The sequence below is a fragment of the Molossus molossus genome, unplaced genomic scaffold (genome assembly GCF_014108415.1).
Source record: "Molossus molossus isolate mMolMol1 unplaced genomic scaffold, mMolMol1.p scaffold_m16_p_22, whole genome shotgun sequence".
Lineage (NCBI taxonomy): Eukaryota > Metazoa > Chordata > Mammalia > Chiroptera > Molossidae > Molossus > Molossus molossus.
The window spans coordinates 3,897,330-3,921,019 of record NW_023425358.1 but is presented as its reverse complement, the minus strand read 5'-3'; the positions used below and the strand labels follow the sequence as shown (position 1 = coordinate 3,921,019).

At 58.4% G+C, this 23,690-nt stretch overlaps 1 protein-coding gene across 3 annotated transcripts in view; it reads right to left on the bottom strand.

Moving 5' to 3' along the window:
• Positions 1–2,392: 2,392 nt before the first annotated feature.
• The window catches only part of GRAMD1B (GRAM domain containing 1B), a 162,336-nt gene continuing 141,038 nt past the window's right edge, over positions 2,393–23,690 (bottom strand). For 2 of the 3 annotated variants that reach the window (XM_036276191.1, XM_036276190.1), the window contains 11 exons: positions 21,938–22,094; positions 20,766–20,955; positions 19,021–19,164; positions 18,031–18,149; positions 17,696–17,838; positions 15,681–15,784; positions 14,879–15,082; positions 13,083–13,173; positions 9,753–9,860; positions 9,318–9,507; positions 2,393–6,940 (listed from right to left, as the gene is read on the bottom strand). In XM_036276191.1, coding sequence (XP_036132084.1) covers positions 6,851–6,940; positions 9,318–9,507; positions 9,753–9,860; positions 13,083–13,173; positions 14,879–15,082; positions 15,681–15,784; positions 17,696–17,838; positions 18,031–18,149; positions 19,021–19,164; positions 20,766–20,955; positions 21,938–22,094 — 1,540 coding nt within the window. In that variant the 3' untranslated portion in view covers positions 2,393–6,850. The remainder of the gene's footprint in view (positions 6,941–9,317; positions 9,508–9,752; positions 9,861–13,082; positions 13,174–14,878; positions 15,083–15,680; positions 15,785–17,695; positions 17,839–18,030; positions 18,150–19,020; positions 19,165–20,765; positions 20,956–21,937; positions 22,095–23,690) is intronic. The other variant, XM_036276188.1, reaches the window with a different exon arrangement.

Below are 23,690 nucleotides of genomic sequence, written 5' to 3'. Positions count from 1 at the left end.
TGCTGGAAGTGCTCCGAGAGTCCGTTTCATTCTGGCTTTGCCTCTCGCATTGGATTGCATGTCATTACTTTCCCTGAATTGCAATTAAACTCCTTCCTGGGAGATTTGATCATGACCATAAGTCCACAAGGTACTGTGACCACCAACCTCCTTCAAGTCCACTCTGCTTCTCGCCACGTCCCTGACAGGGGCCAGGCTAAATGCGCATCGCGCGGGAGGCTCTCTCTGCTTGCCGCTCTTGGTGAAGGGCTTAGAAATGTTCTCAAGGGCTATTCCCAGTTTAGGAGCCCAATCTGTTGCCTTGGTGCTGGACATTTCCCATGACTTAGGCTCAACAACACAATCACTAAAGGCCACACTAGGCTGGGTCTCATTTTCCCTTTCCTACTGCTTAACAGCCATGAACTTGATTGCTCGACTCATCTGGCCCCTGAACACTTTGACCTACTGACCTTGACCACTAGCTCAGCCTCGTACATCACTCCCAAGTCCTGTGTGGAGACACTGACAGGGCCTGCCCTTACCCCAGCCTGTAATTTCAGTTTGCTGAAAAGCATCATCCTTTATTGTTTTTCTATCCCCAAACATTTCCACATCCAGATTCGATTCTCTGAGTTTCTGGTTTCCTTAGATGCCAAACTAGAAAGGTCAGAAAGGAATTTTTCAAAGCAGGACTATGCTGGGAATACATGTAGAGCAGTGAATGGTTAAGAGACAGGAGTCCCCCCTCCAAAAACAGTACTAGAAAAGAGGAAAATACAGCCATCTCGAAATTTGTGAACCCACCTGACACAAATCAGAGGGCAAGGATATGTAACTACTTTGCAGAAGAAGCAAGAGCTAGACACATTGCAGATATTCTGTCTTGGTCCCCCTTTCTCAAGTTAACACAGAAATGGAAAACCAAAACCAAAAGAAAGGCTTCCTCTCGCTGCCCTTCGTAGAGGAAAGACCCCCAGTGCCGTGAATCGTCTAATCACGGCAGACGATCTGAACACTGCGTGGTGTGTCCATTACTCCACCATCTGTTCATGCCGCACTTCAGCACCCATGGCGCCCAGCACCCATCTAGACCCTCAGTGTGCCCCATGGTCTTAGGTCTGAAAAATAGCCTCATCCAAGACTTTGCTAATCTCTGAGACTCTGTGTGGTAGATAACTCGTGTTTTGGTTCCCCTTCCTTGAATCTACAGTAGGACCCAGTAGGTAGCACGGTGAGCACAGCTGAGTTGCAGATCAGACTCAGCTCCTGCCACAGGCCAGCGAAGTCTCAGAGCCAGCAATACGCCATCGTTTCTCCTGAGTCACCGTCTGGCAAGAGCCGCACCTGCCGGGCCTCGTGCGTGATGGGAAGACCACCCGAGAGCGAGTGCGCGGTTTGTGAAACACTGTCCGACACCATCAGCAAACTTCGTCTTGCAACCGATGTACCTCTGCCGTGTTGTCACCTTCGTATGGCTTTTCTTGGTTTTCCACAGACAGCGTTTATCTGAACTCTGGAACGTGGCTCCCGGCCACCCAAGCTCCCAACAACCTAACGCTGTAATGTAGTGTTTTCCAGTCAACGCCCTGTTCGTGTCAATAAAGCGTCTCTAACCTGCCTGCTCTGGCCCTGTCTACTAGTAACTGGTCTGGAGGTGCGCACGGGGTACTAGGGCTCCTGCCTACCTCCCAGCCCGCACCGATGCCTCAACTCGCAACCTGTGGAGATGTGCTCACAGAACTCAGAGTACATCTCGGAGTCTAGAATCAAATACGTGGTAACTGTGGGAACCGGCCCCTCCTCCCCTCCTCCCTGTCCAGATACCAAGGCCCCCAGTCACATGTGTTCTCGCTGCCCAACATCAAACCTGTTTCCCGCCGGCTGGCAGAGGGCTAGCTGGCAGGAGGCCCGGCGACGGGGGCACACTCCCTCACCAGCCCACGGACACGAGGCCATAGAGCAAAGCCGTCTCCCAACGTCCATCTTGCTGGAAGGGCCAAGGCCCCAAAGGGAGACAGACCCCCATCCTCTCCTAGCACATCAAAAGTACCGATTAACAATGACATAAACAACGATCTTAGTATGGCACTAGCCACTATGCAAAGGGACACACACACATTTTACATTATCGCTAAAAACTAAGACTTGGATGATAATGGGGCCTACGGCCACACAGCTGGTAACAGTGGTAACGTAATCTGTGCTCAGGTCTGATTCCGCAAGTTCTCACCTGACCCACTTCATCAGGCCGCCTGACGGAGTCCTGGGGTTGGGGGTGGCTGCGCATGTGTTGTAAGGGGGCCTACCCACAAGTGCTTTCAGAACTCGCCCTGATCACACCTGGGAAGGCCAGTGAGCACTAATGAATCAACAATAAACACACACACGCCATTTATTATTTGTAGTTCAATATTTTTTCTTTTAATTCATACAGTACTTCCATGGCTCTAGCTACTTTACAGTGAGATTTGGCTGGGAAGCCTTGTGTGTTTCTAGGTATAGCAGTAAGTTTTCGGACCCTGCGCACAGCGCCAGGCAAAGTAGTCACAGATCCAAATGCAAGTGGCCAGACAACTCCACCGTCATCGACCTGTGTTCCTTCCCACACGTGGCCCAGTGCAGTGCTGGGGCGGCTGCCTGTCCTCACCCCACCCCACCTGTGTCAGACTGTCCAGGGGCCACGGCAGCCTCTGAGCCAACCCTGCCTACCCTGGAACCTAGGGTGCGTGGGGTGGGGGGGGAGGAGAAGCACCATGGGTTTGGGAAGATGATCGGGTCCATGCAGAGCAGTCTGGCCCCAGGGTGTGGGGCAGGGACAAGTAGGGAGCCGCACACTGGTGCTGGCAACCATGGCTGCTTCCGCTGCAGTCTCCGCACGGGGCGCCCCGGCCGGCCGGCCCCCCAGACACAGCCAGCTGTCTGGCCTGGAGCTTCTGCAGTGTCGCTGTGTCGAGAGCGGCGAGGAGGAACAAGGAGCAGAGACGACAGTGCCCTCTACACCTCCGTGTCCCGGAGGTCGTCTGGCATCAGCTCCTCTTGACAGGCAGCTGCTCCTCCGGCAGCCATGGCTCCCAGGCCTGCTAGGACCCCGCGTCAGGACAGAAGGCAGGGCCGGGCAGAGGGGGAGGGGAGCCCTCTACACTGTGTGCAAATCCTGCTCCCAGTCAGGGGAGCGGGGGCATTAAAAGATGGCCTTCCAGAAAAACACTCCTCTTGGACCCCAAGTGCATCTTCTGGAAGAAAACACAGAGGTGGAGAGTGGGACCAGCTGGCCGCAGGTTGGGGAACGAGGGTCAGATGCCACGTGGTGGACGGGATGATTGTCCCACAGCCTAGAGACAGGGGTGGGGGAGGAGGGGCTGGGAAGAGAGGTTCTGAGTTCTGAGCTGGAGCGGGCAGGTGGAGTCAGAGCACGAGGAAGGGAGGCCACAGCCCTGCCACTGGGGGCCGGGGGAAGAGCGCTATTTCTTCGGGGGGCGGGGGGGCTGGCTTGCTGCCGGCAGAGCACCAAAGCAGCGCGCACAGAAGGGTCCTTCTGAGACCACACAGTCCAGAGACTCCTCCCCTCGTCCTTTCTCCAAGATCGCAGCCTAGAGGCTCTGCCAGGGAAGGTGTCAGACACGGTCCGCGCCTGGGCTGGGTCAGGGACACGGAGAGGACCCCCGCTAACAGTGCACTCCTCCGGGTCCCTCCGTCCTCCCCACTCCTGGCCAGCCCAGGGGCTCACTGCCAGTGCTCTAAGGCAACCCAAAGCTCCTCGCTAATCCAAACCCCAAGGAGGCTTGGGTGGAGCCAAAAGTGAAGTGCTAGGACCGGGCAGGACTTCTCTCCACTCTCTCCAGTGAGGAGGAAGGAGGTGGTCAATGAAAGGCTTCGGAGCCCCGGATGGAAGGTAGGCTCCATCCGAGATGGTGCACTTCTTGCCCTTATCCCCTTCCTCCTCTTAGAGAACACCCAAAGGAAGGCCCCTTCCCAAACTAAGACTAGGCCAGTCAAGGAGGACACGCATGTTAGGTTAATACTGAGCAACACAGCCAGCTAATCTCTCTCTCTGCCTCCCCACCCATACTGACGCCCCCATCCCACTGGGTCTCCCTAACCCTCCTAGCTCAGAAAAAAAGAAAGTGTGGCTACCCTTCCCGTCCTGGGAACCCAGACACGGCCCTGTCGCTCATCGAAACAGCAGGGAGGCTCCAGCCCGGAGAGAACCTTCCACGCCTAAGGAAGCCCAGCCTTGCCAGTCTCTGACGTAGCCTCCCAAACACCGCGAACTCTAGAACCTGCGTGGGAGGCATCTAGACCAACCCCGCCTTGTTGCGAATGAGGACACAGAAGCTCAGAGGGGCAGTGACTGGTCCAGCGGCAGGGCGGGGACTCAGGCCGGGTCTCCGGGCTCTCAGCCCGGTGCTCTAACAGTTTCCAGTGGCTGATCTTACTGGCCCAGATGACCCCCGTCCAAGGGAGGTGGAGGGGAAGGAGAGTCGTAGACATGACTGGCTTCCCATGGCAAATCCTGTCAACTCCTCCACAGTGCGCCGGAGTGGAAGTGTAGACCCTACAAACTTTGCAAAGTCTTTGAAACTGAGCGCAAGCTCTCAAATGCTTTGCCACATGACTCCTAGCAGGAAGGCCGCCGTGGCCCCAGTTCTTAGCGAACAGAACAAGCAGTGGCTGGAAGAAGGGTAAGAGGTGGCGGTGCTGCCCCCTTGCAGTCAGCCACGAGCCAGGCTGCTGGCCGTGGGTTAAATGTGGTCTATGCGCTTCTCTCCCAGACTCATCTGCGAGGGTGAGCGCCCTCCTCCTGGACAGATACTGAACGAGGGAGTGAGCAGCTGCTGGTTTTCTCCTGGTTTGAAAATCAGAAAACGTTGGAACAGAGAGCTCCGGCAAGAAGTCCATGATGTGCACACACTGTCTCCGGGCTCAAATCCCCAGGAATCAAGCGGGTTCCTCGACCGAACTACCTCCCTCCCTGCTGCCTGCTCTTGCCTGGAACGGGCCCGAGAAGTGGAGTAGAAGCACACTGTGTAGCAGGCGAACTCACATCCCTCTGCTCCCTGCAAAGAACCCTTATGTCATATAAAAGGTCCCACCACGGGACCCTTAATAACTGAGTGATTTAAATAAATAAGTGTGTGTGGAATAAACGAGAGAATTGAGCCATTTGTTCTTAGAAGTGCCTGGGAATAATTCTGACTTCTGGCTATGGCAGCAGGAAGACGTCTACGGTCTGCACTGCTGCTCCCCACTGGGCTCAGGCCCGTGGCCTCCACCTGCACAGGCCTCCCATCCATCGTCGGGGCAGGAGTGAGCAGTGAGGCCCTGGCCCGGGACCGGGTGCCCGCCTCCTTCGTCATCCTCCTTCGCTCCTAAGGTGGCACATGCACGCTAGCTGGCTGGGCTCCTGTGTTGTCAGATGGACAGACAGTAATTCGTGTATGAAGGGTGATAAGCATGCCCAGAAGGGTCCCACAAAGTCAGGGAAGTGCAGGGGGTCCTGGGGAGCCAACCCTGAAAAGGCCCTGGAGATCGTATGTTCCTAACCTGCAGTCTCTGGCCTCTCCTCAGTGATATCAGACCCCTGGTGCGGACACTAGAGAAGGCTGCTCCCTCTGCCGGACGCCGCCGTCCGGGAAACCGGGGGTTTGGAATGGCCCCTCGGGCAGAGGCTCCATCAGGCTTTTTCACGCCCAAACACATGCACCTTGGCAAACCCACTCCCTCCAAGGGCTTAGGTCTTCTTCCGTCGCAAGGTGTCTGAACAGTCGTCTCCCTGACCACAGCTGGCTTTTCACTGAGAGTCAATGATGCTGGTCGCCAGTTCGTGTTTGGGAATCGGTGTCACCACTCGGCATTCTCCGGTTAGACCCACGAGCCCGCACTGCCGGGCATTTGCTCTCTCAAGCCCTGAAGGTCCTACGCTCCCTCGCTCCTCCTGGAGATCAAACCGGCAGCTCAAGGGGAAGGAACCAGAGCCACAGACCTGACGTGCTTACAACTACGAAAACAGATTTAACGAGATAAAAAAATGCTTCACCCTGGCTAAGAAACAATGTGCTCTTGGGGCACAGAGAAAAAATCGGGCTTTAGGCACTAGAAAGTGACACTTCACCCAGATCCAGCCCGGGAGAAGTTCAGAGAGAAGGGCGGTGGGGGTGGCAGGTACGGGTGCCCAGCCCTGAGCGGCCCACACCCGACGCGGGCCAGGGGAAGGGGCGGGGATGATCGGGCAGCAAGCCTTCAGGACACAGGTCTGAGGAGCTGCAGCCACAGGGCCCAAGCCCACCAGGACGGCCTTCTGGCTGCCCGACCGTCCTCCCCTGGCACGCAGTCTACGGTCCAGATACAGGGGGTGGTCTCACAGGTGGCGTGTGGATCCGGCTGCTGCCCTTGATGCTTCCTTGTTCCCAGGAGAGCATCCGTGGAAGCGCGGGGTAGGGAAGGAAAGATTCCCTTTTATTTTGGAAACAAATCAAAGGGGATTAGGGAATGAAGCACCGTAAGTAATGCCCCCTTGAGACTTCTTTCAAGACTCCAGAGTCTTCACAGGCATAACTTTGGCTCAACATTTCCCTTCACAGAGCCAAGAATGGCCAGCAAGGGAAAGGGTGGGGACGAGGGGGTGGGGAGGGGAATCGGGGAGGGTGGTGCTGAGAGGTGGTCCCTGCCCTCCTCGGCCCCTCCACTGGCCAGCACAGGAGGCGGTCCAGCTCCTTCTCCCTGGTACATAGGCATGATCTCTGTTTAAAATCTGTATATAATATATATATATTTATGCTCTGTATATATATATTTATATATCTATATATTTATATGGTCTATGTACACGTATTGCACAGGCTCCTGCAGCCGTCCTGCTCCTGCCGTGTCAGTGACCGTGGCTCCTCTTCTCGTCACTCCCTGACGTGTAGTCGCGGGACCTGATGCCGTTCTGAAGACTGACGAGTGAGTCCTTCATCTGCAAGACAGGGAGCCCACCCCGCCGGGTGTGCGGCCTCAGTGGGCTTCTCCAGGCAGCGCCCACCATGCCCGCCTTCAGCAGGGCCCCGCCCCGTGCTGGGATGCTCCAGACACAGTCCCGGGCAGAAGGGAACAGCCGACCTAGCACCGGGGATCCTAGCACAGTGCACTGTGTCTCAGTGACGTGTGGCTTTTGTGTCACGGAATTTCGGGAACTCTCTGCAAGTGTTCCCTTGCTCTGAAGAGCCGCACTGGACTGCCACTCGGTCTTCCACTCACTGCACTGTTCTCCACGAACCCTGACTGCACTGGACTCCTGTCTGCACGGTCTGCCAGTGTCCCCAGCCTGGGCCTGTCGCTCGCCCGTCCCCGCCTCACCCGTCCGTTAAGGCCCGGAACAAGTCCGAGGTTTCTCTGGCTCCCGGGGCCTTTCTTCTCCTGGCCCGTCACGCACGACTCACTGAAAGCTGGGGCCAGTGGCCTTCAGCCGCTTTGTTCCGTGTCGGGACTGCACTGTCTCTCATCCGTACACACCCAGGGCCAGGCACAGAGCTGAGCCGGCTTCTACTTGTATCTACAGCACTGACTTCACCTGAACTAAACTTCTTAACCTGATAGGTTACGGGGTACAGTCTGAATGGGGCAGCGTCCCAGGGGCAGAACCCTGAAATGGCCCGTCACACACAACACATTTACACGCTGTTGCTACGTATGCCGCTCTGTCCCAACACAATTACATTTCATGAGCAAATGATTACACATTTTGAGAACCTCTGGTCTCTCTGCCTAATTGACCACTTTCTTCTCTGATTCTTCTATAGCTTCTGCTTAATAGGGATGAGGGGTCTATTACTGTTCTTTTGTAAGTTACCTTAAAAGGTAATGAAACAAAACACCTAGCTTAACACTGTCCACCATAAATCTGAGTCCAAGCTCCGACGTAGGGGACCCACCCTGAAACAGAATTCTAGAGTTGGGAGAGAACTGGGTCATCCAGTGCCATCCCCCCCCAACTACTGAATTAATTAGTTCCTCACCCAACATCACCCTGTCACCGCTTGAAGCACTGTCAGGGATGAATCTCAGCCCTCCGGAGTCGCCCTTCTATTGCTGAGGAGCTCGAATCACAGTGGTCTGTTTCTACTGGTAACGCGAACATCCCCTTCCCTCCCCTTCCAGTCCTCGTCCGGTCCTCCGGGGGTTATGAGCAGTCTGACCTGTTGGACCTCAACATCTGAAGACTGTCCTGTGCTCCTTACCCCAGTCTCCCCTTGTCCTGAACATACTTCAGTCCTATCGACCTTCCTGACATGGCAGGCCTGTTCCTGGTTAGAAATCAATCCCTCCTTAAACGCGCTGCAAAGCCAGTCACGACACTCTGAACAATCAACTAGATCCCGACAGTGGTGCTGAAATACCCTCTCCCTGACTTAGAACTAAGACCAAACTATGAAGGGACAATAAAATTTAGTATCAACGAGTGTCTCCCAACCACCACCAAATCCTCACAGCAACTTTAGAATCAAGAATTATAATTTCCACTTTATAGGTGAGGAAACGGAAGGTCACCAACTGTAACACCCTTGCTTGAGGTCACACGACGACTCAGCGGCCAGGCTGGGGTTCCAGGTCAGGTCTGGCCGACCACACACACCAGGAACGGAGTGTCCGTGTAACAGAACGAACCCTCCGTTTCTCTCTTGCACAGCGAAGGCAGGTTTCGCTGTCTCAGCGACCACATGGGAGCTTTTCCCAGATGTGAAGTTCCTCTGGGGGAAGGAAGACGCTCCCTCTTCTGATGAAACTAAGCTAATCACGGAGTCTGCCCCAGAACACCTTTCTTAGATCGATGCATGTAATTTTTAGAAGGAATACAGGCAACTGTCCTAGGAAGAGGATGTCATGAAATAATGACCTATACAGCCACCCCCACGATCAGAGCAGCCTGCCACTCAGAGGCCGTGTGTGCGCGTGACCTGAGAGGACGGGGGTGGGGGTGGGGGTGGGGGGCGCACATCCCGGAGAAGCAGAAAGGCAGGCGCTCTGGGAAGACCGTTCTCTGTGAAAGGAGGCCATCTCCTCAAATGCCTGTCAGATGGCAACGGGTGGCCAAAAAAAAAAAGTCTCCTTCCATTTAACCTACAGCTTTCCTGTTGCAAATTCAGTGTGTTGTTTTGTTACTTGGGAGAATACACCTGTGCATCCGATGTCTCACTAGAAGATGGCTTTAACATTAGGACGACAGATGGCCTCAGAAAAGAATGGATGGGAGGATGAGGTCCGGTGGGTGGTGACAGAGATGGTGATCTTTCCCAGAACACAGGAAGGAGTTCTGTCTCTAGATTCGGACACGGAGAGGGAGCAGGGCATCTCACCTGGTCAAGAAGCATCACCGAGGATTTGATGATCTCTCTCCATTTTTGGAGCTCAGTATCGTGGTACTTTTGTTGGGACTCTAAGAGCTGGGCCCACTCTGTCTGAGACTGGGGTAACCTGTGGGGTGCAAGAAGGGGTCCCCCAGCAGCTGGAGTTATGCTCAGTGGACTGTCCTGTGCTCCCAGACCCCTAAAGGACAAAGAATCACATCAGAGTGCTTTGTCCTCTGCTCCCTGCCCTTGGTCCCATGCCCTGAGTCAGAAGCAAACTAAACCGCATGGGCACTTTCAGAGAGTGCTTATGGACTCGTCACAAAGGGTCATACCCTGGCCAAGGGCAGTGGGGCAGTTCCCAAGGGGACTGGGAGGCAGGGGCGAGGGCACGGTACTGGGTAGAGTGAAGGGGGAGGCAGGGGGTGCCAAGGCCAGGGTTACCTTTCTTGGAGCCTCAGACCCTGCCAAGCAGTGAGGGTCTGGGTGGTGTATTCCAGCATCCAGAGTTTGTAGAAAAGCATCATGTTGAGGAGGACCAGCAGCACCAGACTAGGAAGAGACATGGGGAAAGCAACAGCAATGAGAGGTAACCTGGGGAAGCCAGGGCACCCCGCCCGAGGCCACGGTTCGTGACCAGCGGCTCACCTGCAGCCCTGCAGTGAGAGTCAGTGAGCAGAGGGGTGCAGCAAGGGGAGAGAGAGGCACTCTAATCTGGAGGGGTCAGGGCAGGACAGGAGAGCCATGGAGAGGTGTGGGGTGAGGCACTGGAGAGCAGAGACGTGCAAGTCTCCCCGACTCTCAGTGCCTGGGGGAAGAGGCTCAGATGGAGAGGAAAGGCGATGAGGGGGTAAAAGAAACCATCAGAGAGCCAGTACCTGACACACCCCCCCGTGGGAGCAGGAGGGCTAGAAACAGACTGGTGTGGGGGAGGGGAAGCTGCACGGCAGCTGAGCCACAGGAGTCGTGAGCCAGGAGCACGGAGCAGACACGCGGCCGGTGAGGACCAGCAAGAGGAAGCAAGTTAACAGTCTTGGGGTTTCCAGGTGGTAAACTGAGGAAGGAGACCTTCACCAACCCAACCTGAAGACAGCTGAAGGGTGAGCCTGAGATTCGGGGGATTCCCAGCTCTGCCCGTGTGCCCCCCGATGCCGCAGCACCGCCCTGCAGCGCGGTCTCCTCCTGGCACCGGCCTCGGCCCTCGGGGCCAGCAGGACCAGCGCAGGGTTCCCAGAGGGAGGTGGGAGGACAACCCAGGGGTCGGAGGGCCCGTGGGGATGAAGGGGCGCCGAGGGGGGAGCTCCCGGCCTCAGCAACTGCCTGCAGACCCTCTACGACAGTCCTGGCACAAGATGAAGCCCAGGTATCGGGGACCCACAGATGCGCAGAACGGGCTGCAGATCCCGGCTCGCACTCACACGCCCACCTGGCTCGCGTTTGCTAGTTTCCCTGAAGGCCCCACGGCGCCGGGGGCATCACGCGGACAGAGGGAGTCTGGACAGCGCCCGGCACACAGGGCCTCCACAGCGGGCGCCGTTTTCACTCCAGGAGGAGGAACAGACCCACGTGGAAGTGAAGAATGAGAAGAGAAAACGCTTAGGTGGAAAAAGGTCCCAAAGCAAGAAAATCTTAGGCTATGCCTTTGACCTTACAAAGTACATGTAGAGAGAATGTGTGTACATGGTGCCGGATTTCTCACCTGCTTCCAACTGGCATCTACCCATCCCTGAGGCTACTCGGCGTGCTCCAGGGCTCCCAGGGCACCACCAGGGTTTCTGAACGTGGTGGGATGTCAGGGGCCCTGTCTGTCACCCTGTCAGCACACACCGGATCATCCGAGTGCCCGCCTTTTCAGGAGGAGCTGCACACCACCTGAGCAGCTGCTTCTGGGTCTGTTAGCAAGCCCAGCTGTGCTCAGTGGCGATCAAGGGACGCCTTTCATGCAGTTTGAGTGAAGGCTCAGAATGGTCTACACACAGAAAACAGGTGGTCACGGGCAGGCAGAGGCTGGCTCGGCTGCCAGACACACGGCAACTGACCCTCACCGTCCACCCCCGTGGCTGCTGGCGCTGACCGACGAGGCCTGAGGACTGTGAAGTAACAGCCCCAGAGTTCACTAACACCACCATGCGATTTCCTCAGCTCAGCAGGCCTTCTCGACTTAAATAACATCAAAATGCAGAAAGAGGCTGAACACAGCACCAACCCGTGGTTAGTCTTCCATCTCCAAACCCAACGCTGGAGAATGGGTTTTAACAACAGCGGAGTAACTTGAAAGCTACGACGCCAAATGTGGGTTTCCCTGGTCTGTGCTGCCTTGTGTTCAGTGTGAACACCTCGGCTCCTTGGCCGTGTTCAGGACTGACATGGACTTTCTCGTCACACTGGGAGGGCAAACACAGGTCTACAGTTGTTCATGTGGAAAAGGCGCACAGGTATGATTACAGTGGCCGCATTAGCTCAGGAGAACGTCACGGTGCAACTGGGAACCCACCTCGGCCCGTCCGACACTCAGGGGAGGTTAACATGCAGCCGCCCTCTGGAGCCGCAGGTCTGTCCGCCCCATTCTGCTCTCTCTACGTCTGATGACCTGTCACACCCACGGCTCGGATGCTGCCTGGACTTAAATCAGCAACTTCGGCCCACAGTTCTCCCCTGAGCCCCAGCTGGGTGACCTGTGGCAACTCGGAGACGCCCAGACCGACAGCCTCTTCTCTGACTCCTGCCAGGTTCCAGGTTTCTGTTAAGGACACGACAATCTACGGACACGGGAATCAGGAAGTCGTCTTCCTTCCCCATGTGAGCAGAGGTCAAGGGTCTCTCAGCCAGTCCCTCCTCTGGCTGCCAGCCCCTCTGGCCTCCCTCCTCCAGTCCTTTTCTAGTTCACTTCACAGTGCCCGCAGAGGGAGGTGCCCAAATGCAAACCCCACTGTTACCAGGGGCTTCCTGTGGGTAGGGCTGCGTCCTCGCTTCTGCCTCTCCGAAAACGCTTCGGTGACGGGTGGGGGTTCGCGGAGGCAAGACTGAACCAGACAGTGAAGAGCTGGGCGAGCTGCCCCTGCCCACTGCGCCCCACAGTCCCTAGCACACTGCCATCCAGCAGGGCTGGGCGCCGGGCAGTGGGCTGCCCCGGGAGAGCTGTCTGCGGTGCTGTCCCAGCTGCTCCCTGCTCCAGCGGCTTTCAGAGGTCCGAGCAGCTGTGGCCTGCGCGTCAGCTGGCTTCGCCTGTCTTATGCCTTCCGGGCTTTCAAAGGACCTTCTCCCTAGTCCAGCGCCCTTCTGGGCAAACTATGGAGCCCACAGTTTTACAGCATCATGGCAATCACTATAAAATGTTTACAAGAAAATAAGCATATACTTTTCCTGGACTGCTCCCTGATTTTGCTTGGCTACCCTACCACAGTGTGCCCCACGAGCACGGACACCCGGACGCCTTTCACAAAGGCTTGGCCCTAGGCTGCCCTGGCATGTGTCTGTCAGCACCAACGCAACGGCGAGATAATTCTGCACTTCCTGTCTGTGTTGCACACTGGCCCGGAGGTCCAAAGGGTGTGCACCTCCTTCTGAACCCTGGGGGCCTAGCACAGAGGAACCGCTGGAAACGCACAGGAAGGGGCAAAGAGGAAGGCAGGGCAGGCAGAGCACCTGAACTGGAGAGAGGAGAGGACAGAACACAGCCGGGAGCAGTGAGGGCGCTCACACGTCTGAGCAGACGGGAGCCACAGCAGCAGCAATGGGAAGGCGGGGGCGGGGCGGAGAGCCTGCGGTCCTTACACACAGCTGATCACCAGCAGCAGCTTGGACACGCTCTGCAAGTGGAAACCATTGGAGGTGTCCTCCGGGATGTGCCGTGTCTGCGTGGAGCCTGTAGGGAAGATAAAGGGGCCATTACCATCACGGCCCTCACGCCCACTGGTGGCCGACATGACGTCGGTCACGCACAGAACCTCAGGGAATGACAGACTGCCCGTGATGCTGTCACTGCAACAAAAGTAAAAGGTAAGATCCTCAAAGGAGAGGCCCTGGGTTGGGTCAGGCAAAGTGAATACTGAAGTCACTGAACAAAAAAGAAAATCGACAGAGCTTCACAGCCGGGACATGCAGACGCAGGGCAGGGCGACCTGCGCTGCAGAGGGAACGGGGAGGTGCTGGGCCCGAGGCAGCACCCGCGTCCCGCATGCCACTGTGTGACGCTGCGCACGGGGCCGCGTCCCGCAAGCCACTGTGTGACGCTGCGCACGGGGCCGCGTCCCGCAAGCCACTGTGTGACGCTGCGCACGGGGCCGCGTCCCGCATGCCACTGTGTGACGCTGCGCACGGGGCCGCGTCCCGCAAGCCACTGTGTGACGCTGCGCACGGGGCCGCGTCCCGCATGCCACTGTGTGACGCTGCGCACGGGGCCGCGTCCCGCATGCCACTGTGTGACGCTGCGCACGGGGCCGCGTCCCGCATGCCACTGTGTGACGCTGCGCACGGGGCCGCGTCCCGCATGCCACTGTGTGACGCTGCGCACGGGGCCCGCGTCCCGCATGCCACTGTGTGACGCTGCGCACGGGGCCCGCGTCCCGCATGCCACTGTGTGACGCTGCGCACGGGGCCCGCGTCCCGCATGCCACTGTGTGACGCTGCGCACGGGGCCGCGTCCCGCATGCCACTGTGTGACGCTGCGCACGGGGCCGCGTCCCGCATGCCCCTGTGTGACGCTGCGCACGGGGCCCGCGTCCCGCATGCCACTGTGTGACGCTGCGCACGGGGCCCGCGTCCCGCATGCCACTGTGTGACGCTGCGCACGGGGCCGCGTCCCGCATGCCACTGTGTGACGCTGTGCACTGGGCCCGCGTTCCGCATGTCACCTGTGTGACGCTGCACACGGGGTTGGAGGGGCACCCCGAGGGCTGGTTCATGCAAATGCGGGCCACTCAGCAATCCTGGGAGGATAAAAGGACTGGTGGCTCTGGTGGGAGCTGGGGCGCACGAGGCTGGCACCCTCCTGCTGGGCTCTGCCTCCTCTCCTGTGCTCCCCAGCTCTGCGCAACGCTGGGTATGAGCGCAGTTTGAGAAACACTAGAGCGGTTAGTTGCTGGGGCCTCAGAGCTGCGGGGAGACGGGAGGCTGTGGGCAGCTGGAAGGGAACAGGGGCACATAGCAAGGGAATCTACCACCTGGTAGGTCGGGCCCTTGTGGGCCCGTGGGAGGACAAGTGAGAGGGCTGCCTGCACTCCCTGGTCTTTGGTTTCTGAGGCAACCTCGGGGTTCTGAGCTCCGCTTCTCCCGGGTGCATTTCCCAAGAACCTGGGTACTGCATACTGAGTCTGCCCCGGGGTAGGGAGCTTGGGCAGTGTGCGGACAGAAACCCAAAGGCAATGCTATCCAGTTAAGCACACCCATGGGTTCAGCAGGGGCCAACGAACTTCAAGGGCAACTGGAAACAGGAAGAGCACCCAGAGCCCTAGATTTCACGAGCTATGTGCACACTCCAGACCGTCAATACACGAACACGCTCGCACACTGTACAGGCCTGTGGCTGCGGCCCCACGCCCGAGACACCCAGCCGTCCCACCTGCACACACCTGCCACGTGCTTGATTCTGTGGCCCACATCTTCATCAGTGGGCGTGGTGACGGGGCTCATCACCTCTTCCAGGTGGGGCACCCGCAGGTGGGTGTGGGGACGCTTCCTCCTCCGCACCGTGGGGGGCTTGCTGGCCTTCTCTTTGGGAGACTGTCTGTGCATCTCAGCCAGGTAGGTGCTCTCAACTTTGGTCAGCTCGCTCTCTGTCAGCGACAAAAAGGCCACATCACAGGCTACCTGTCCACACCTCCACCCCAGCACACTGGCTTCCGGAAGCAGCTCTGTCTCCTAGCTGAGGTCTCTCTAAGGAAAACGTTTTCCATGCTGTGCTCTGGGATGCTGATGGGGAGGACAGGAGCCCCTCGGGGATGCCCGTGAGCCTCAGGAAGCACTGCAGGGCTCAGCCCAGCCTGAACCCCTCTTCTGGGCTGTTTAAAGTTGTGTAGGAACATAGGTTCCTAAAATCTACATCCTCATGTACACAATTTAGGGCATGGCACCTTCCCAATGGATGCATCCACAGGCTTCCTTTCCATGACACTTATCAGCGGTGTGACTCACTCTGACGTTCATTTCTGGGGGGCAGGGGAGTCAGAGATCCTGACATCACCTCACAAAAGTTGCAGGCATAGTCTCTGGGAAAATGCGCATGTTCACACACACGCCCGATTTTGTATCCGCTTCTGGGACCGACGCAGGGGCCCCGTGGAACCCCTTCACTGTCTGGGCCTCCCCCACTGCCCACGGCGACAGCGGCACAGCTCGGGCCCACGGGTCACCCCGCAGCACCTGGGAGCTCACCCAGGTGGCGGAAGTAGTCCTCCAGCCCGCTCCAGAAGTTCTTCTCGATGAAGGTCTTCACCAGCCCCCAGGGCTGCTTCCTGTAGCGCAGCTCCGTGGAGACCCTGAGGGACAAGCCGGAAAGGGGATCAGCGCTTCCCGCGGAGGTCAAGCTGGGGTCAGCCCAGAGCGCTCCGCGCCCCTGCGGCCCTTGCCGAGGCCAAAGGTCCTTCACGTCCATCGCCCGCCCGTGGAGGTCTGCTCACTCGGTGAGGAGCGTCGCTGGGTTCAGAGTGTGAGCAGACCGGGGGCAAGCAGGGCTCTGACTCCGCACAGGGCCATTTCGGGGTGCCACGCTGCCTCCCCAAGGGGCTCCAGAGAGGCCCAGCAGTGGCCAGCCACGGGCCTTCTCTCCTCCTCCAGAGACTGCAAGTCCCCGCAGGCTCTCGGGTTCATCATTTCCACCTTGAGGAGCAGCCACCGCCGGGGTCCTGGCTCCTGGCTCCTGAGGGGCCCCCGCCCCCCCGCTCTCTACACCGTCTCTCGCAGCCCCGGGTCTGCTCTTCGCCTCTCCTTAGGGTCATCTCCGTCCGTCCATGCTTTCTTCCAGTCTGTGCTCCCCATGTTCCAGGCTGACTCCCCGGCCCTCATGCCTTTCCTGGGACGCTAGCTCCCCCCTGCGGTGAGCGCCCTGTAACTGGAGTCACTCACCCTACCTACCCCATCTCTCCCACCAACCACCTCTGCGAAGGTCCGTCTGAGGCGGACCAGCTATCCCCGTGGGAAATGGGCAGAAAGAACTTCCATTCAGAAGCTCCTCCGAGGAAGCTCGAAGTGAAAACCCCAGACCCTGTGGGGAGAACGAAGGGGACAGGAGCAGAGAGCGGGGGAGAGAGCGGGAGAAACAGATGCTGAGAGCTCCATGGGAACCAAAAAACCCCAAATTCTTTGAAGAAGTTGGTGAGAAAGAGGCAGGTGCGGCATTCACAGCTTCCTGGTTCGCCGAGGCCTGTGTGGCCTTCCTCCGAACAGCCACGGCGTCAACCGCACGCACGGAGCTCCAGGCCGTGCGGCCCGAAGGACGGGTCTGGGGTACAGGTATCCAACACGATTGTTTTCCGACGGGCGGGGTGTCTGGTGGATGTTTGACTTTCCAGATCGCAGCTTCTTAAAATCTCAGGGTCTAAACTTCTTCTTTCCTGGAATGCTCACCCCCGTGCCCAGGGCAGGACTCGACCCGCAAACAGGACTCTAATTACGCAGTCGATCGTGCGAATGTTCTCTGGACGCTGACAGGGGCAGACCTGTGCCGAGTGCTGGTGGAAAGCGGAGAGTGGGCCCGGCCGGCGTGGCTCAGTGGACTGAACGTCGCCCATGGACCGAGAGGTCCTTGTTCCATTCCCGGTCAGGGCACACGCACGGGGTTCGGCTCGATCCCCAATATGATGTGTGCAGCACGCAGCCCATCGATGCTTCTCTCTCACATCCATGTTCCTCTCTCTCTCTCCCAAAAGAGCAATGAAATCGTGTTTGAAGAAAAAGTAACGCGGTGAGTGGGCTGGCTCCTGCGTGCCAGGCCCCCCAGCAAGGACATGGGTGGAAACTGCGCTCGGGCGGCCAGGTGGAAGAGCCCAGGTGTGCGTTTCTAAACCTGGGTCTCTGCACTTCCTGGGGGTCTGACTCTCCGCAAAGTCACTTATCTTAGACGAGCCTTAGTTTTATCTGAAGAATGAGGACAGTCCAGCTCCCTCGGTCACTGTAAAGGGTGCACTTTAAACGCGGGGCTGTGTGCACAGCAAACTGTCACTGTACAGCTGTGCCGAGGGGACAGAGCGCTGACGGGAGCACCTGTCGGGGCGGGGCGGGGCGGGGCGCGCGGGAAGACTTCCGGAACAAGGCAGAGGACAGGGTGAGTCAGCAGGCCGGCTTCCCAACCTCCTCCTTCCTCAGGAGCAAATGAATGTCCCCAAACGTCAGGACCTCAGGAACCTCCTCCCAGAAACTTCCTAGGAGCCCACCCGGCCCTGAGGCGGCACCTGAGTCGGCTCTTGTTCCGGGCCACGCGCGTGAGTGTGTAGCGGTTGATGGTGTAGAAGTAGTCGTGGTACGGCACGTCGTGGGTGAGCACCTCGGCGTCCACCACGTAGCACTCGCTCTCCTGGCTCGCCTTGTACATGGTCTGCGGGGAGACAGGGCCACTGGGCACCCCTGGACAGAAACCAGGCGGGAGGAGCACCCCCTTCCCGACCTCCCGCGCGAGGGCCCAGCAGCAGGGGAGGTGCGGCATCTCGGGATAAGCGCGGCGCCCAGAACCCACCTCGCAGAGCTGTCCTCAGCCCTCCCCGACGCCACCTGCTGCCCGCCGCCTCACCTGTGTTTCCCTGACGGTGGCAGTTTTGGGAGCCAGAGGGTTGGTGAGGGTGATGGTGTAAAGGATCAGTCGGCTCTGGTTTCCATTCTCCTCCTTCTTCCAGGGATGGAAGATGATATCTGAGGGTGGTGACAGCCGCACTGAGGGAGGGAGAGAGGCAGCCCCCCAGCGGATTTCCCCTCCGAGGGAACTTCTAACTGTGAATGCTGACCGGCCTCCAGAAGGAAGCCAGTGGGGGCCCGAGGGCCAGGGAGGAGGGTGGGAGGAGGGGCAAGGCAGAAAGAGGCCCATTGTGGCCCTGCCAGGACTCTCCAGAGGCTGCAGCAGACCGATTGTTCCGGGGCCACCGACAGGGGTCAGGCAACACTGACGGTACTGTGCTGAGGGCCTGGGGTCCCTGGGAACAAGGCCTGTCCTCCGAGGCTGACCCGTGCCCTCACTGGCCCTCCCTCCCAGCAGCAGGGCACACTGACGTCCAAATGCCCTCTCAGACTCAGGCTGTGCGGCAGGGCGGGGGCAAAGGGATGCTGGGAGCGGAGGGGTCGAGCATGAACCAGACTTGAGTCTAGGCTCAGCCCCTCTCAGCTGCGCGACCCGGGCAGGTGATAACAGCCCAAGTTCCGATTTCCGTGTGGGTTCGGCGGGGAGCACAGTGGCAGGTTTGAGGACTGAACGGGAAAACGGAATGTCCTGGGCACACAGCAGGTGCCCAGCCAGGCAGTGGTCGCTGCTACTCTTCACCGGCTGGTGAGCCCCACAGGCCTCGCTCTCTGAGCCGGGGGGCAGGTACCACGTGGGTGAGCCTTAGCTGCGGCCCTGGGGGGCAGCACACCCACCGAGCCCAGAGGGAGCCCTGGCCCGAGCAGACCAGAGAGGGGGTGCCTCGGGCCTTCAGGGGACCTGGAAAAGGGGGTGCTTGGGAAGCAACGACGGAGGTGGTGGAGGTGGCAGAGAGGGAAGGGACGGAGGCGCCAGCCAGGGAGAGCGAACCTGAGAAGCGCCGCTGCTCCATGAAGTCCCGCTGGAAGGGCGAGTCGGTGAACAGGAGGTCGTACAGCTTGTCCACGCTGAGGTTGAAGATTTCATTCACATACTGCCGGCCGCTCAGGTCTTCATAGAAGGCCTGCACCTCCCCTGCGTGGAGGACGAGGAACAGACGGTGCCGGTGAGGGGCGGCGGCCCTGGGGAACCCCCGGAGCACTGTGTGGCGGACGTGGAAACTCCACCCGGGCTGAGGGAGGCCGTGGAGTGGGAGCCGAGCCCCTCCTTCACTGGCAGGGCCACGATGCTCTGCAGATGCCATTCCGCTCGCTCGGCCTCTCCAGAGCTCGGGAATGTGCCACTTGCTTTTACTCTTTCGAGCCTCCCTTGTTAAGGTGACCTTACACTAAAATGTAAATGAACGACTTTCCTGAGCTTACCTGAGCCCAGAGGATCAGTTACCTGGGCTCCATAAGTTAAAAACAATTACAGAGACACAGATCCACCTGCAATGGGCTGTTTGCACAGTTTCCGAATCCGGGCTGGTCTGCAGGGCCATGTCTCTAGGTCTCCTCTCCTTCCACAAAGCAGCCGATTCTCTTATATTTCAACAACTTTTAATTTCCTGAAGTTTCTGTCTGCTACAGGAGGATGTGTCTGAGGGTACAGGTGACTTGCTGCAGCCCCAGGCTCCCCCCAAGTCCTCCGCAGCTGCAGTCCAATTACTGCACCTGCAGGGGCCGCTGTACGATCTCAAGCAGGATGTTGACATTTCGGGCACCTCTGAGACCCGGAGAGGCCAGGGAGGACCTCAGAGCACCCTACAGGGCCACCGCCCATGACTGCAGGGCGGGCGCAATGGTGAGGATCTTTCCTTCTCAGCCGACACGACGGCATCCCTGCCATCATGCAGGGCCCAACCTGTGCAGCCATTTACCCTGGCCCTGATCCTGGATGGCAGTGGGCCAGCCAACCAACCAAAGGTGCAACTGTCCACAGAAGACTGAATGAGCAACGTCCGCACTTGCCAGGTCAGAGCCCACCATCAACTCAGTAGAGGCCAACCGTCCACTAAATTCACAAATACCGAGAATCTGGCTTCTCGCCCTAGAACGGAAGCGGCAGCATGTTCCCGAGTGAGGGCCTAGAAGCTGGCCCTCTGCAGGAGGGAAGTGAGAAGCTGTCCTCTAAGAGGTACAGAAGGGCCGTCTCCAAAGTCTGCCTGACCTCTCCTAGCCTGGCCTAAAATCCCCTGCGGGAGCCACCAGAGCAAGCTCCTGTGACGTCCAGTCACCTGCAGTTGCCCGGCTCAATCTGTGGCAGGCAGACGTGGCCTTGCACCTCTGCAGGGACAGAGCTGCCAGGCCAGCCAGTGCCAACAGGGGGCAAAGTTAGTGACAAGACTGGACAGCAGGGCAAGGATTCTCTGTGGAGCAAAAAGGACAAACATGGAATGATGAGGTTCCTGCAAGTATCTGAACAAAGGATCTATGCTTATAACAAATGTATCTTTTTAAAAAATATGTTTTTATTGACTATTTAAAGAGAAAGGAAGAGAGAGAGAGAGAGAGAGAGAGAGAGGCAGAAACATCGAAGTGAGAGAGACACATCCATCGGCGGCCTCCTGCACGCCACCAGGGATGGAGCCTACAACCAGGCACGTTCCCTGACTGGGAATTGAAAATAGGGACATCTTTTTAGCCTGCAAGACAGCGAGGGGAAGGGCCCCTCTGCACCCACTTCCAAATGCCCACCTTCATCGTGGGTGTCGGAAGAGTCGCTGAGCTCAGTGGGGATGTCCATGTTGTCATTGAAGTCCAGTGAAGGGGAGCTCACAGGTGCAATGATCTCCATCTTCTCTCCAATGACGCTGTCGAGGGCCAGCTCCTTCTCTAGGGACCTGTCGCCTTCCAGCACCTCCTCCCCTAGGGGCAGGCCGTCAAACTGGGGTGGGGACAGAGCAGCACGCGTCAGGGACATCGTCGGGACCTGGCCTCCGGAGCCCTCACTTCCACAGCGGAGCTGGGCTGGGGTCTGGCTCCGGGAGTTTCCCAGCCCTGCTCCCGCCACTCAAGGCACAGCAAGCCCCGGAGCCGGCAGGGCCGCACCCCACTGCGCCACAACATCAGACTGCTCTCCTAATACCTTGTTTTCCAAGGGCTCAGAGACTTCATACTCATTTTTTATTCATTTTCCCACTAGCCCTGAAAGGGAATAGATCCAATTCTTTGTATGTTGAAATAACCCCAGAGGTGGAAAATGGAGCCTCGGCTCGAAATGAATGACGTTCTCATTCTACGGCCAGGTAGACTGATGGCGAAGCCACTGGTAATATGAGGCTCCCTTTCTGGGAACCCCCCCATCCTACCACCTCCAGCTCGCACCCGGACACTCTTCCTTCATCAAGATTCTGGCACACTGTAACCAAGTCCCAGAGGACGGAGGTCCTTCTTATACATTTTACCCCCTTTTACAAAGTCTAGCCCAGTGGGGACATAGATCCGAGTGTGTGCGCTAGGGACTCAGAACTATTCCTTATCGAAGAAATGCGTGAACAGAGGACAGTGTGCAGTCATGTCCGTGCACAACATTGCCTTCAGACCGAGGCCGGTGCAAACAGCCCTCCACAGAGGGGCCGACCCGGAGCAGCCCACCACGAGCAAAGCTCACACAGTGAGCCTGAATGGTTTCCACCTGCTCGGAAGCCAAACAAGATCGTCGCCCAGACACCGAGAACTCCGCACGAGATCCTGGGGCTGCAGGGCTGGAGGGAGCGAGACCCTCTGCCCCAGGCGTCTCCTTGAATAAGCGGCTGCAGTGGAACCAACCTCCCCTATGCTCTCCCGGGCTCGGGCCCAGGCCTAGCTGAGCTAGGACACACTGGGCGCCGGGTAAGGGGGGGCAGCCAAGGGCTCGCTGCCCATACCGAGACGGGGGCCTCGCTGCTCCCCGTGGATGTCAGCGTGCTGTTGGTGACAGACTTCTTGGGCAGCTGGGGACTGGCGTCCGGCTTGGTCTCGACGCTGCTTTTGGACGAGCTGTCGTTCACCTCGTTGTCTTCCACAGGGATCTCCTCGCAGTAGCTGGAGAGGGCGTGAGCCTCAGTGGACACAACTATTTGAAAAGCTCAGACCTGTCTGCCCATCCGAACTGTGGCTTTCCCACCTCCTTCCTTTGCATCTGATCCTCCTCTAACTGCCCCACCCCCTGCTGCTCCCCTAAAACCTCCTTCCCACCTTACACCCCAGCCCCCCAGTGAAATCTCTGGCTCCAAAGTCACCTTTTCTGGGCACCCTCCTTAGATGTATCCCTACTAAAATAGAACCACTACTTGTCTTAAAACTGTTTCCCCCGCTGGTATCCCATCCATCCCAACCTGACCTGTGAGTCAAACACGGCCGCTGACAAGGACAGAACTCCAGCAGCGAGTGCCCTTTGGGGTGCTGTCCAGATTCTGGTCAGAGCTAGTCCCCTTCTCGGCACAGCACACCTCAGGGGGAACCCTGCTCGAGCCCAAGGTAGGCGCCCTTCTCAGGGCCCTGGAGACATGCTGCTGCAGCTTCTGGTGCGGGAGAGGCATCCTCGCCCCAACATCTGCCCACACTTCACGTACCACCGCGCCCGAGTGAGGCGTCGCACGCGGTTCAGAGAAGTTACGTGCCCGCCCTGTGAGGTGCAGAACTCGCCCCTGAGCCGGGCCTACGTACGGCACCTGCGGGGCTCCTTCCTCGCTGCGTTCCTCGGGGCCTCTCAGCCTGCACCCTCCTCTCCCCCACAAACCTCAGGCAGGCTTGCATCACCGCAGTCCCACCTGTGTGAACTACCAGCAGCTGTGACACAGCCACACGCCTTCTCCTTCAAGGGTCCCTCCCTTGGCTTCCTCAGCTCACTGAATATTCTCCACGACGCCCTGTGCTCTCCCTCCTGCTGGGCCCCAGGCCCTGCCTCTGGCCTTCCTCCGGCTTGCTCTCAGTCAGGGGGCGGCTTCAGCCCAGCTCACGGCCGTCCGCGGAGCTCCCGCGTGCACGTCCCTCGTGGACAGCACACGCGTACACACGGACGCCTCCCTGACACCCTCACTTGAATAACAGTCACCTCAAGCCCAAGTTGCCTAAAACCAAGCTCCTGTTCTTCCCCCAAACGCGTGCTGTCATTTATCGTCCATCTCAGTTTGGAGCGGCTCGATCTGTTCAGCTAGTGAACCCACGAAAACCTTACAGCTGCCTCTGGTTCCTCTCTGACCCCTCACAAACCCTTCAGCACATTCTGGGTCTACCTTCAGAACATATGCAGAAGCTAACCACTCTTTTCTGTTTCTGCTGCTACCCTCCTGGTCCAAACCACCCTCCCTCTTCTCTAAATGACACAAAGTGTTCAGTCGCCTCCGTGCCAGTCTGTACGGGCTCCCCTTCCGCCCATTTTCACCCCAGCAGCCAGAGCGGCCCTGTGAAAACGCTGGGTCAGATGCCATCCACCGCTTCTCACCGCTTCTCCTCCCACTCTGGTGAAAGCCAATCATCGCCTGGCCCACAGGCCTCAGAATCTGCCTCGGGCCTCCCTGGCCCGCCGCCTCCTATCTGCACTGTTCCCAGTCCACCGGCTGCGGCCTGCTCCCTCTCCTGGGGTCTCCCGGAGGCCACCTCCTGGTCCACTGCCTCAGGGCTTGCTTAGCTGGCATT